The sequence below is a fragment of the Colias philodice genome, chromosome 6, assembly GCF_061535455.1.
Source record: "Colias philodice isolate Cphi_HAF_F1 chromosome 6, ilColPhil1 Martin Lab GWU primary, whole genome shotgun sequence".
Classification (NCBI taxonomy): Eukaryota; Metazoa; Arthropoda; class Insecta; order Lepidoptera; family Pieridae; genus Colias; species Colias philodice.
This window is the reverse complement of record NC_143091.1, coordinates 3,423,018-3,437,752: the sequence shown is the minus strand read 5'-3', so window position 1 is coordinate 3,437,752 and position 14,735 is coordinate 3,423,018. Positions and strand designations below refer to the sequence as shown.

The 14,735-nt window shown below is 32.9% G+C and overlaps 2 protein-coding genes across 4 annotated transcripts; both read right to left on the bottom strand.

Annotated features, from left to right (window-relative positions):
- Positions 1–1,501: 1,501 nt before the first annotated feature.
- On the bottom strand, positions 1,502–7,397 carry LOC149487574 (uncharacterized). The gene is made up of 4 exons (XM_089696144.1): positions 7,102–7,397; positions 4,826–5,135; positions 2,312–2,690; positions 1,502–2,069 (listed from the first exon to the last, which is right to left on the bottom strand). Exons 1-4 carry the CDS (start codon positions 7,363–7,365, stop codon positions 2,051–2,053), a joined length of 972 nt encoding a protein of 323 aa, XP_089552270.1. The 5' UTR covers positions 7,366–7,397; the 3' UTR covers positions 1,502–2,050.
- A 2,176-nt stretch (positions 7,398–9,573) lies between these two features.
- LOC149487573 (uncharacterized) lies at positions 9,574–14,257 on the bottom strand. 3 transcript variants are annotated; one of them, XM_089696061.1, is made up of 5 exons: positions 11,611–11,910; positions 11,431–11,464; positions 11,187–11,246; positions 10,024–10,098; positions 9,574–9,740 (listed from the first exon to the last, which is right to left on the bottom strand). In XM_089696061.1, the coding sequence occupies exons 1-5, from the start codon at positions 11,710–11,712 to the stop codon at positions 9,691–9,693; spliced, it is 321 nt and encodes a 106-aa protein (XP_089552187.1). In that variant the 5' UTR covers positions 11,713–11,910; the 3' UTR covers positions 9,574–9,690. The 3 variants fall into 3 exon arrangements, with proteins under 3 accessions (XP_089552187.1, XP_089552189.1, XP_089552188.1); XM_089696063.1 differs by lacking the exon at positions 11,187–11,246 and having other exon boundaries at positions 11,611–12,223; XM_089696062.1 differs by lacking the exons at positions 9,574–9,740; positions 11,187–11,246; positions 11,611–11,910 and adding exons at positions 13,494–13,527; positions 13,950–14,257.
- Positions 14,258–14,735: the final 478 nt, after the last annotated feature.

Below are 14,735 nucleotides of genomic sequence, written 5' to 3'. Positions count from 1 at the left end.
ATCTATATCTATGATAAACTGCTTCCTTGATTCCAAGCAGACCTTCACATTCATAGTGGAATCTTCAATCTTAGTCAGAAATAGTCAGAAGCTTAAACAAAATTATTGACAGAATATATGAAAACAAGATTAATGCTGAATCATAAATGCTCGTAAATCATAACTTAGATTTTATAAAAAAGGCTATAATATCCAATAGTTATTTTGTTTGTTAACCAGTTTTTTTATTTTAATTGACCTTTATGGAATTACCGCGTTTTTGTATTACGCATTATATAACCGCCGTGAGAGGATGTTCGCAGAATATCATTGATTATGATTATTTTCCTATAGCGGCTACAAAAAGTAGGTACAACTTGCGGTTTTTACGGCTATCGATTATATTATATCCGGGTTTTATATTCTCATATTATGATGCAATAATATGCAGTTATGTGTGATAAAGGATTAGATACGATTTTATTGAAGAGTTAAATAAATAAATATCTGATAATATTTGATATCATTTGGTAGAGTCGTATGTGAAAAGCAAATTAACTTTTTATTCAATTACTTTGTATTTGGTATTATAATTACTTAATTATACAAAAAACCCAAGCCAGCTACATTCAAAATTCAACTATTAATTTTACTCTGGTTCTCTATTTAATATGCATCATGGATAGACGCTTCATAAATAATTTACTTATTCACATCATGAGAAGATCAGCATCAAGCAAATAGTTGTGCGATGCGTTTGATATCATTATTGGCAAGGACTCAAGGGAATATGTGTGAATGTTCTAATCTAATATCTAATGTAAAGGTATTACATATTATCTAAATTCTAGACAGTTAGCGCAATATAAGGATTCTATATTACTATACTTGATAATTTTAAAAACTTTATAGTGTACATAGGTATATATGTATATAGCATTGATTTGGGATTCGAAAGTTTTTATTTGCTCTACATTGATGTTTGTTGAATATTGACGCAAGTGCTACTGAATCTTTTTTTACTGAAATTTAGTGAGAAAGGTAGATTGTTGTCTGAAATATAAAAAAAGGCTTCAGACGCGTCTAAAGTTTGTTTGCATCTTGTAGAGCAAATAGCGCCGTACGAAATACAGAACACCAAGATTTTTTAATAATTTGCACAAATAAAATCGGATAATTTATTTTTGGATATTTTTGATTGAACTCGCTTGTCAGGAACTAAGTTAAATGGTTCGAATTGAAAGAAAATGTGTTGGCTAGTCCACTCATCGAGAAAGCTTATTATAGGCATGGACGCTATGACCAATATGAGCAGAAAAGCAATGAAAATGGTTTATAAATATTCCATGTGAAAGAGTTGCGTGAGTTTGTAGGCAATAATTTATGTTCTTATATAAAAGTTAATATTATAGGTACATCTACTACTAGGTATGCGTCCACTCTTTAAACAGGTATTAAATAAAAGGTTAATAGGTAAAATAAATAAATAAAATGCAGTATAAATTAAAATAGTTTTATTGCTAAGTGTTTAAGTTAAGTTGAGCAAAATACCTAAATTTTTAATGTTGATTTTATAGCCTAAAAAGCGGATTGTATTTTAAACATTTTACAATTAATAAGTTTGTTGCATCAAGTCTTTAAATGTGCACAATAAATCTTATTTTCTGTACAATTTAATCAAACTTTAAGCTCTCATATAAAACTTATTTGAATCTGTTTTTAATAATTATTATTATCGCATTCGCAAAGTTAAAAATAAGCGAATAATAACTATTAACATATTTAATAATTATCTATACCTACATACGTCACATTTAAAAAACTAAACGTGTTACGGAGGTAACTAACATTTTAAGTTAAAAAATTTACAGAAGTATGCATTAATTTGACGGCATATACGAATATTTGACATGGAATTTAGTTTTATGGACTAGATTCATTACAAATTACAATTGTTAATCGATGATAGTCTCTAGTCTTTATGGATAACTACAATGTCAGCGCATCTTCTTTTATTTTTTTATTTCTTCTTCTTTTTCGAAGTGTTTACTCCTGATTGTTTCACGCAGGCTTATTTGCGCTTGCCGTACCTGTAGGTGAAAAAAATTGCGTAAATATGTGTTCATATTCTTCAAAATATAGATAAATATTACCAGTTTCATCATGAAAAATTATCTACATACTAATTTACTAAATTAACTCATAAATGTACTTAATTATCTACATGTAATCATCATCATATCATATTATTGATTAAACGATAAATTAGGCAGTATGTATATCGTTGCACTATTTGGTAACGAGTTTGTTAAATTACATTGAAAATAATTACCCTGAAGCCGAAGCCGAAGCGGTGGCAGTAGCAGTCGCGGTGACTTGACCACCTCCGTTACCGCCACAACCGCCAGGGCATCCTGAACCGCCTTGGTGTCCTCCATAGCCACCTTGGTTGCCGTAATTGCCACCGTTGCCACCGCCGTTGTAACCACCGCCGCCGCCACCGCCGCCAAAACCACCGCCGTAACCGCCGCCGCCGCCACCGCCGCCGCCGCCGCCTCCGCCGTAACCGCCCCCGTAACCACCGCCTCCGCCGCCGCCGCCACCGCCGTAGCCGCCTTCGAAGCTACCGCCGTAGTTACCGCCGCCGTAATTTCCGCCTCCATAGTTGCCGCCGCCATAGTTACCACCGCCGTAACCACTGTGGTGGTGTCCTGTAATTCATATAATATAAAGATAACTTTTGAATGGATGTAACAATCAATATATAGATAAGTATAAATAAATAAAATTTCAGGAAGAAGAGCGTTTGCTCGTTGTATTATTACTGGTTGAACCGTCCGCGTCGTACCTACATTCATACGAAATATTCAGAATCAGTCCTACTAATATTATAAATATGAAAGTTTGTGAGGATGTGTGTGTGTGTGTGTGTGTGTTTGTTACTCTTTCACGCAAATACTACTGAACCGATTACAATGAAATTTAGCACACATATACAGGGTGACTGGTAATTCGACGTGATCCTTCAAAGGGGTTATACTAGAGGTCATTTGCAACAAATTAAGTCCAGCTAACCAGGGGTCAAAAATGGATAGTTATTGAGCTATGCCCCTTTTCTTTTTGAGGTGATGCAAGTTTTGGGCAAGTTTTTTTTTAAACTGATCGCTCATTCTTCGGCTATCAAAAAAATATCAATTGAATGTTAACATTCTAGTAGTTTTTTCATAATTAATTGTTTTTGGTAAAAAGGCAGAAAATTTTCATATCAAAATCCGTCATAGCTCAATAACCATCCATTTTTGACCCCTGGTTAACTGGACTTAATTTGTTGCAAATGACCTCTAGTATAACCCCTTTGAAGGATCACGTCGAATTACCAGTCACCCTGTAGAGGGTAACTTGGATTAACACATATAGATAGGTTTCATCCCGGAAATCCCACGGGAACGGGAACTATGCGGGTTTTTCTTTCAAAACGCGGGCGAAGCCGCGGGCGGAAAGCTAGTAAGTTAATATTCTTCTATCTATCCATATGTCTTTTTTACGACGTGGTTTTAACCATCTTAATAAAATAAACAAAAAAGCTGCTTTGAATTTTCTTGCTTTGTAATTATGAACATTTACATAATATATCTAATTCAAAAATCATCTTCATATAACCCATGTTTTTACATCGAATGATTATGGATTCTAATTAAATTTAATATTTTCTTTTTTATATCAAAGATGAGTCTGCGATGCTATCAACAATAATGTTCAAGAACAAGTTTTGATTTTTTACAAACTTGCTATACCTGTTTTATACTGCTTGATTATAATTGTATTTGACATTTGTGTACATTTTGCACGCCTCATAAGCGAAGCGTTGAGGTGGGTTCTACTGTCACTTCGCGCAAAACATCTGATTTTTCAAACTTAAAATGTCTTTATGTATCATACATTGCACTTGTAAGATAATACATACACACACATATTAAGAAAAAACACTATTTTTAACGTTCATGATATTTTTGATGTCATTTTTGTTATTTAAACTAGTTAAAAAACAGTTTAAAAAAGTTCTGTCTTGGACGTCCGTGTGTCTGTATGTGCGGATCCTTTTTCTTGTTAACACGATAGCGACCGAAATACTTTACTAATCGAGTCTTTTTTTTTCTCTTACGCTTGAGTATGCTCAGGAATAGAACCCTTTCATTTTTCAGGGTCTGATTCGATGTGGTTTAATTGTTATTAAATAAACAAAAATAATAATTAATAAATATTTATAAAAAAAAAATTATGAGGCGTGCACTTTTGGATTTTCCAAATTATATTTTTCTTACAAACATTTTGTCTGAGCCAAATTAGTGCAAAGCCGCAGTATACGAATAATTAATGTTTTGGCTGATGAATAAGCAATAAGAGGATGTGGCATAAAATAAAAAAGCTTCTTTATGGTAGGCAGTTAATGCTCGTTATAGACCAAAAAAATCGTTATGCATAAATTTTTGGATAAATTTAAATTTTGTATGCAAGTCTCAAAATGATTCTTTATTTAGAATGAATAACTATGGTAGAGTAATCCGAGTTCAACTTTAAACAAGGATCCCATACACGTATATCTGCACATATTTGACTATTCAACATATAATGGTTTGCTAAGTTAACTACCTATCTTGACACATATTATGTCATAGCTAACAAGCACACAAAATAGAAAAATCCAAAAGTTTCGCTTCTGATTGGTTTCATACTAATTTTTATTACCAATATTTAAATCTAAATTAATCCCAGATTTCGTTAGAGAACACACGTCTATTTTTATATTTATCGAACCAACAATTTAAGCTTATGTTACTATACTCACTGTGCTCTTTAATAACTTTCACAACCACGGTTTTAGGCGGTTCTTCGTACGTGACATATCCACCCTGGCCACCACCATGGCCTCCGTAACCACTGTCAAATCCTCTGCCACCGCCGTAACCGCCACCACCGCCGTAACCTCCGCCGTATCCGCCGCCGTAACCACCGCCGTAACCGCCACCACCGCCGCCAATTGATAAACCGCCGCCAAAGGATAAACCGCCGCCTCCTCCTCCTAGACCGTGGCCGAGCAGAAGTTTACCCAACGTTCTCTTCTGTCTATTAGACCGACCATCTTTTTCTTCAAGTTTCTGTAAAAATGATTTAAATCTATACTAATATTATAAAGAGGAAAGGTTTGTATGTATGTATGTATGTATGGTTTTCACGCATAAACTACTGGACCGATTTTGATGAAATTTAGCACTGATAATCTTTAGACCCTGAGAAAGAACATAGGCTACCTTTTATTGCGAAATATTATGTACCACGGGCGAAGCCGGGGCGGACCGCTAGTCCTATATATTTCGAATGGTCTCAATGATAATTTAATGTAAATATTTAAAAATTGGGATGTAAAACTGTGCGGCAATGTATAAATTAATTGTTTGAATCACGCTATTTAATATTTATTATTATTTATACATTTATGCATTGCATGGTGGTGCATATAAATAGACTAATTAGATATTCTAGTCCTTTTGTATGTAATCAAGTGAACTTTATGAGCTGAAACGAGCTCTAATTTTTCTTGTGTTCTTTGTATAAATTTTCATTAAAACCACCATTTTTTAAAAAGGATTTGTCTTATTTACGTATTGTAACTTTTATGGTGGTAAAAATTAGTGACGCAGACTGCATAATAATAGTGAATCTCAGAATGTATAAATTATTCATATTTCCAATATTAATGCGTAAAAATATCAAAATTTTAATCACAATATTCGAAAAGCTGCTTTATACTTATATTTTATGACTTTTAAGTGTCTGTGTTGTATAGCTATTAATTTTGTATTGTTAAATATTTTATCATAACAAGATTCATTATCTATGTCATATTTTAATTCTGTTTTTATTAAAAATTCATAGTTTCATATCAGAGAACTATTGAAAGAAAAATTATGCTTCACCTGTATGTTTGTTTGTAACCGACTTCTTTGGGCGCGATTTTGACCCACTTTAAACGGCCAGATTTCGTTCAAACTTTGTAGATTAAGGGTGCACTCACACACATCAGTCACCGTCACGGCACGTCACCGGACAGGATTAAAAAAAAATATGTATCAATAGTTCTAGTATGACTCTGTTCCCACACGACAGTCGCCGGCACGAAATCTATCAGTGACGTCACCGGTCAGGCACGTCAAATAATCTTTCCATACATGTATCATACTTTTATCCCCACTCACCCGGTGCCGTCACGTCTCAGTTCAGTCAGCGTCGTGCTACCGTCAATAATTGCTACATGTTCTCTAGCGTGACACACGTCTAATCACTGACTAACCTGATGTATGTGTTCAATGATTCAGTCAAACCGGCGACGTGACTGACGGACAACATGACGGTGACTGGTGTTTGTGGATACGTACAAAAACCGTCACCGATCAGTCATCGGTGACTTGACGGTGACTGATGTGTGTGAGTGCACCCTTATTGAGGACCGATGACAATACACTAATTTGATAAAATTTTCTATTTTTTAGTTCGGTTTTCTATAAAAAGCGTGTTTTTTAGTTTTTTTTTAACTATTATTATTTCACTCATTATCAGTTATATAAATAAAAAGTCTGAATTAATTATTTATTAGTTATTAGATACTTATTTAGATTAGTATGCTTGTCACATTTACTTAAAATCTCAAACTTTTCATTGAGTTTTTCTAAGTACAATGTATTCTCTCTTTTTAAGTAATATATAGTTTTTATTACTAGAACATTTTTAATAGGTTTCCTAAGAAGCAATTAATTACTTACATATATTTATGATTATATACATGGAAATAACAAAGAGGTGTTGATAATGTAAATTCTTGTTACATCTAATTGAATGACCTCTCGTTATTATCGATGAGCTTGTTAATTATATTACCACAATAACAATTTAAATACGATCTTAGCCTTCAATTTCCTTGAACTGAGTAGATATTATTTAATATCACTTGGTAATAGTTATTCGTTTAAAAACATGAGCAATGCGGTCTTAATTGAACAACTATAAGAGTTGACAATTTTCTTCCTGACTTTATAATTCTTATATGTTCAAAAAGTGAATACAAACCTTAACATAAATGGGTTCTTGGTTGATATTCAGGGACTTCGCTTCTGGTTCCCTGACTCTCTCCTGCGGGTTCTGCTGAGCAAGGATCACTAGTATCGGGAACTGCCGGGAGCGGTCCGTCACCGGCGTCCTAGAGTCCCTTGGGGGCGCCAACACGGGCGCAACTTGCACTATCCTATCTCCACCTTCGATAGCATTGTCGTACACTGACGCTAGGGCGATATTCGCCAGCGCCAGCACGATCACTACACCACGGAATCCCATAGCGGTCACTGGCAAAGGATCCTCGCCGCCAACCTATTTATATGTCAGTTTTTCATATCGACGCCACGCTACGTCACTGTCCGCCTACTTGTCTTAACAGGACATCTAGTTTCCCACAATGACGTTATCGTATTTGTTCGCACATACGAGCTGAATACCAGCTTATAATGGAGACGTTTATCCCCAGTTTTAAGAACAATGGTTGAGGACTAATCGTAGTAGCAGGTTGACAATGAATTAATTCAATTTTTTCACATGATACACGTTTCGATTACGCATTTGGAAAATTTAATAAGCAATGCATTATTCCTATTGAATAATTCTAAGGAGTAATTAAATAAATATGTGTTATTTTTATCGGAATGGTTTAATCAACAATACTTATACAACTTTTTATTTGTGTTTGTGTAAATGTTATAAGAATAACAACTTTTTAGAAGTATGCACTTAAAAATTATGTGCATAATAAACCTTAAAGTTGCATATATAATTTGACGTCTCTTCTTTACTTAGGTGTTTTTAATATAAAGTGTACATTTTCCAAATTCAACAATTATCTCTACTTTTAATGCTACTGTGAATTCCAATGCATTTAATGCAATTCAAAGAATGTACTAGATGTTTGATTTACCAGCTTGTTGCATTAGCAGTCTTCACGCATTTAGGAACACCTACAAACCGGACGCTGATCTGTGGATGCTACAACGTGAACCTTTTTCTTTTTGCGAGATTATAGGATAAACTGCGTTTATACACAAAGGACGTTGTTTTGTTTTTATTGTGAACGAGTTAAACGGGTAGCTAATAAACAAGAATATGCTGTTTGTGGATGCATGTGTGGCATGTGTATATTTTTTGAAAATAATTATAAAATACTAGAGGTCCGCCCCGGCTTCGCCCGTGGTACATATTTCGAAATAAAAGGTAGCTTATGTCCTTTCTCGGGTATCAAAATATCTCCATACCAAATTTCATGCAAATTGGTTCAGTAGTTTAGGCGTGATTGAGTAACAGACAGACAGACAGACAGAGTTACTTTCGCATTTATAATATTAGTATGGAGTATGGATAAACAAATAATATAAGTAGTGTTTATGACGACACCAAAAATAATTGAATATAGCATTAAGTATATTCTATATTCATAACTTATAAGTAGAACAAACTCAGAAACTGTAGAGCTTCCGAAAGGTTCAATAAGTTACGAATAATTTTCAGTGTTAAATGAAACTTATTGAACCTTTTGGAAGCTCTACAGTTTCTGTACAATACTTCATTAAGAGCATCATTGAACATATTATTGTATAATGAAATGAAAATGTGTTTTGAATGTTTAAGGTGCACTCAGACTTATGATTAAGAATTAAGATTATTACATTTTATTTTCTTGACTATAAACTGTTGCTCTACGTAATAACTAATAGGTATTCGTAAGTCGTAATAAACTTTATAGCTATATTTTTTTCTTTTTTTATATAAATTTATTGAGATATAGGTATGTTAAAAAGACACTTCATAGATTTACATTATATGTTATTACAACGTTTAAGAAAAATAGAAAATTTAAAAATAATGCTCTATCACTTAATTTTTCGTAATTTATCACATTTTTTAAGCTTTTAAAATATCATTAAAATGCGTCAGAGCGGGAGCACACGATGCGTTGCGGCACCGCACCGCAAAGATTTCACCGTGTCAGTGGGCACACGAGCGGTGCGGCGCCGTAACGTTTTTATGACGCAGCGGCGTCGTAGCAGCGTTGCACAGCGTGTCCTTCCTTGTGACGCAAAACAACTGAGCGGTGCCGCTCCGACGTCGCACCGCATTCACCCCTCCCCGCCTCGTCTTGGTGGTTACAAGTCCGGTGCGGCGCCGGAGCGCATCGTGTGACATGCCACAGATATTTCTATGTAAGACGACGTAGCGACACCGCTCCGGCGCCGCACCGCCGCCGCAACGCATCGTGTGCCTTCGCTCTCACAGTATTTTTTGTCCACCAACAATTTCTTAAGCAATTTGAAATTGGTCTGTTCTTATAAAAAGCCTTATTCGAAAATTGTAGTGTATTAAGTAATTACATCTTGTTTCAACATATATATGATTTATCTAATTATACGCTTTGTGATTGAGTGGAAAATCCGACTCCATCTTGGAAAAGGTATTTTACATTTTTACATATCATTATTTGATGATGTTGAATAAAACAGCTTGAATAATATATTTGTTTATTAATTATTTCATGCACAAACATGTTAACTATAGTAAAAATTAAGAAAAATTAAAAATCTTATAAGAAAGATGTGAGAAAAACTTTGTTGTTCCAAATTATCCTTGACGATAAGTAGTCTCCGTGTATTTGGTGTCGTAATTTTGTTCTGCAATAAAAATAACTTGAATAATTATGGTTTTATTGTATTGATGGCCAATTATAGTCTAGAGATGGACATGGACAATGTGATCAAAGAAGCTAATAGAAAGAAATACCATCACTCTCATACATCGGTATACAAGATAAATTGCCCAGCAATTAGTACATTGTTGAATTTATAAGTATTTAAATAGTAAATACCTTCTTTACGAATGTGGATTTAATTATTACGGAATAACAATTTATCACATTAATAACATTTTATGGGTTTATTATTGTGTTTCATCTACCTGGCAGAACAATTACAGTGGATCCTGAGTCTCTGTTTGGATATCCTCTATTGCCATGATTATTATTATTGGACTCTGCAATTTGTAAAAAATAAATAAAATAACATTAACAATAATATCTTACCTTAGTTGTTTGCAAACAACTTTCTTTTAATGTGTCTATTTTTTAAATACATTTAAAACTTTATTTTTGCTATGATAAAATATATAAAAGACGGAAGAGTGTAATTGACACATAATAGAATAACCGCTAGTACTAAGATCTAGTTTCAAAATTTTCCACTAGACCATACGATAAACCAAGGTAACAATAAAATAACATTGATATCTGTACTGGCTACTTCAAAATGAAGATGAATGTGTCAAATTGTAGATGAATTTTCTTTACATACGTAGGGATTGCACCTATATACCTAGATATGTACAATTTGATATGACTTTTATGTCTGGAGATAGAAGTCTAGGGAGTGGTATATACGTGAAAGATCTTATTCCAACCATAGACAAATATATATTTATATTAGTCCATGATTCCAACCTACCCTTTGTCCATGTGGGTGAAAAATTCTTCCTCCGTGTCTGTTTTTAGGTATGCTAATCAAAAATCTATAAAACAACGGATTTTGATGCGTAGATTTAAATTTGCGAATTTGAATGAATGCGTTGAATTGCGTTTAAATAAGTTTTTAAATAGATAGAGTTTCAACGGGAAGGTTTTATTATTATAAAAAATTGAGATATAAAGTTAGTAAAGATTGTCTAATCTAAAAATGAACGCCCCTCCACTAAACTTAATTGTTTCAATGGGTGAGGACAAATAATTATTGAACCACTTTATATGTGTGCGCGCGGCGATTCTACTGCAAACTTTGACTGTCTCGCGCACTGATTTGTCAACTAATCGGGCGATCAGTTCAGGTGCCTAGCATTGTATGGCGGGGAGAGCGCGCTATGTACGGAATGACACGTCCGTTCTGTCGTGCATCGCGTCATTTATGCACTAGTTGGCCAACTGGTCCTGTCGTTCGGGCATGGATTGGACTGGAGGACTGAACGACCAATGAGGCAGACCAATTTGTGTGTATTGCGTCTATACACGTACTTTGAATGTGAGCGTAAACACAGTGGAGGGGCGTTCATTTTTAGATTAGACAATCTCTTACCTCTATTCGATACTACAACATATTCATGATTTGCATTGCGGCGTAGTCTAGCAAAATATTCTGTAAATAAAAAAAAAAGCTTTGTTTATCTGATTATGCATAAACTATTGGTATTTTTACGTTCATAAACAATAATTTATTTAGTACATATAATTTTAAAACTTACTATAAATATATGACTTTGTGTGCTATTGGTTTAATTTATTCTAATGTAAATATATTTTAAATTGTCTCAAACACATACCTGCATTTATTTGCTTCTGTAGAAATTTATTGACCTGAAAATAAAGTAAAGTGATTCATTAAATTATGCATGCCAAGTGGTTTACATACCCAGTTTTTTTCGTAGTACGTAAACCTGTGATGTAAACCAAATTAAAAAAAAACCAGGAAGAATCCTTGAATGTAATTAAATTTTAATTACATATGCTTTGATTGACGTATCATCATATTCATTTGTTTGTTGTGTACAATTAACAGCCACAATTAAAAATAAAACCGTAACCATGGTAACTTGGAACGACATATTTATAGTTTAATTTTTATTTTATTTTATCACACAAGTAACTTTTTGAAAACTGCACCTATACAATGTGACGGAAAATTTGCGTTCTTTTTATATACTCTAACTTAGATATAATCTATGTAATGTAAAGTGGTTAGGGTTTATTATTTATTTAATTGAGCTCGTTTGAGGTAAACAAAATAATTATCTATATACATATAATAATATACATATATATAATAAAATCGTAGGAAAGTCAAAACTGTACATTGAATATTTTTTTAACAGAATGCTTGGGCCGTGATCTATAATCGATATAGAAGCCAAAAACATAGTTAAAATTTTTGTCTGTTTGTCTGTATGTATATCCGGGCTAATCTCGAAAAGTACTGCATAGAATAAATATTTACTGAACACAAGTTGCCGTCCAACTATCAATTTTAGCTTACCAATTACATATTTCTGCTCACAAATATACCAATACTTTGCTAACCGTTTAAATAACACCAATATTGCAATACTGTGCACATGCTCCATCAGTACATGCTGAACAGTACTATAGATTGACATATTAGGTATAATATCTCCCTACTAAAATATCAAAGTTAATATTATGTCTGTTACATCAAAACCACTGAACCGTGAGGAACGACGTAGGCTACTTTAAAAAAAAAACGACGAATCACGTAAAACGACGGAATCGCGGACGAAGTCGCGGGCAATAGCTAGTAAACAATATACACCAGTCAGTATTAACATTCAAAATCGAAAATTTAATTATAATTCCAAAAGTTTTCAAACTTCGGTCAAGTGAATGGTACATTGGGACGACAGTAAATCTCATTTTGCAACCTTGTCCGAAGTCCGGAACATTGTTAAAATTGCAATTAAATTAATTTTTGCTGTATGGTGGTGAAAAAAATCCAAAAGTTCTGCAAACTTGGGGAAGTTTTCGATATAATATTTCATATCACGTATTAAATTTGCAACCAATCTAAGTGTATGGAACATTTTTTGGTATTGAATATTAATGTTTTTTTTTTATTTAACTGAATGAAAACGTTCCAAAAGTTCTGCAAACTTGACACAGATATCGGAAAAATATACCGAACGGTTGTATAAATTTGCAACCTTTTTCGTTGACCGGAATATGTTTATTTATAATTCTTTTTAATTCGTGGTCATTTTTTCGAGTAAGGTGGTCTCGGAATAATTACAAAAGTTTTGGAACTTGGTTGTACACTTAGATTGGTTGCAAATTTAATACGTGATATGAAATATTATATCGAAAACTTCCCCAAGTTTGCAGAACTTTTGGAATTTTTTTCACGATGCATACAGCAAAAATAATTAATTTAATTGCAATTTTAACAATGTTCCGGACTGCGGACAAGGTTGCAAAATTTTATATTTTGTTTTCATACGATTCCCGACCTTACACCACAATTTGAAAACTTTTGGAATTATAATGAATTAATTGTCTTGACTGACTGGAGTAATAAATAATAATCATACATACATAGTAATATTATTAACTTATCAGATAGGTATGTAGGTATGCTATATATATGTAAGTATATTGTTTATTTTTCAAAACATCTTCACAAAATTAATTTTCCATTATTATAATTCTGAGAAGAATATAAATTATAGTATAAAATTAATATACACACGCAAAATGATGTTATAGAAGGTCAATAAGCCAATAATATCGTATTAAAAGTGACGTTAGTTCCTAACGATTATTGTGTATTTCCCAGTGATTTTATTAAATAACAAATGCATAAATCAACTTTACTTACTTGGCCCATCAACTGCGGATTGGTCTTCCAATTTCTGGAAAGTTTAAAATGACGTCAAAATTAATTGAGGATAAAAAATAATTAAAATGTTTACAACGCTTCAAAATAACTTTGAAAGAGTTATGTAGCCACATTTGCAATTATTTAATATCTACACATTTACTCATTCGTATGAATTAGGATAAAGGATTTTATTGATTTTCTACATTGAATTGATTTTCTAAATTAATAAAAGGTGCTAAACAGATTAAAATTAAAAAAAATATTTAAAAGTTTCCGCTTGCCCTGGCTTCGGGGTGACTCTAGATAGAAAATAATGTGTTTCTCGTTTAAGAAAAGTTTTTATGTAAAATCGAAAAAAAAAACAAACGAACAATAACCTCTTTATAACATTATAGTATTTAAAAGACGTACAAGCTCTTATACCATAAAGATACTTTACAAGTATTTACTCACTTTTACATGATAAATGGCCGGTGCATCGTCGTTGTGGTTAGACTCGTTTAGTGTATCATTACTAGAAGATAATAACCGTAATACAGGGAAATCCTTAGCCGTTTCTGTTGTTCTAGCTCTACTAGTCTTCGACGGAGCCAGCACAGGCGATATTAAAACAACCCGATCTTTAGAATCATTGAAATTCGATTGCACTAAGCTGACAAGAGAAATAACAAAAAGGGATGTTATTAAAAATCGCATGGTTATTGAATGATTTGAAAATTATTGGAAGCTTTATTTATATGTTTTTGTTGGATTCATGATCACGATTTGTGAGCAGTCCGAGGTCTATATGTCCTTACATTATCTGAGATCATTATCTTCGCTGATGTTCAATAATTCATTATTAGAATCAATTGAACGTATTTAAATACACATGTACTCTATTAATATTATCTGATATGATCTAATAAAAATCTATGGGAACTATATTTTCTATCACCAAAATTTATATTTGTCATCAAGTTGTATCACCTAATAAATAGATCTATCACCACGAAATATTTTCGTTCTCAGATAAACAAAAATTGTTCCCAGGTATCAATTATCAAATTAATGTTAATATATGTGTTAAATAAGAGATCGATAACCAATAAAATTATATTGCATTACATGAATATAAACTTCGTTCTTATAATAACAGTTTTGTTACTTAAATAATAGCTCTGTGCTCAGAATGGTAGATCTGTCACCAAATAAATCGATTATCGATCCCTGACTGCGACTCCTTTTTATTTGATATTT

Coding starts and splice junctions, on each gene's coding strand:
- LOC149487574 (XM_089696144.1), bottom strand. CDS start 7,365: ATGGGATTCCGTGGTGTAGTGATCGTGCTGGCGCTGGCGAATATCGCC. Junction 5,136..7,101: donor AAGAACCCATTTATGTTAAG/GTTTGTATTCAC, acceptor TCATTTTTACAG/AAACTTGAAGAAAAAGATGG. Junction 2,691..4,825: donor GAAAGTTATTAAAGAGCACA/GTGAGTATAGTA, acceptor TATGAATTACAG/GACACCACCACAGTGGTTAC.
- LOC149487573 (XM_089696061.1), bottom strand. CDS start 11,712: ATGTCGTTCCAAGTTACCATGGTTACGGTTTTATTTTTAATTGTGGCT. Junction 11,247..11,430: donor ACAGAAGCAAATAAATGCAG/GTATGTGTTTGA, acceptor TTTTATTTACAG/AATATTTTGCTAGACTACGC. Junction 10,099..11,186: donor TGTTGTAGTATCGAATAGAG/GTAAGAGATTGT, acceptor TACAAATTGCAG/AGTCCAATAATAATAATCAT.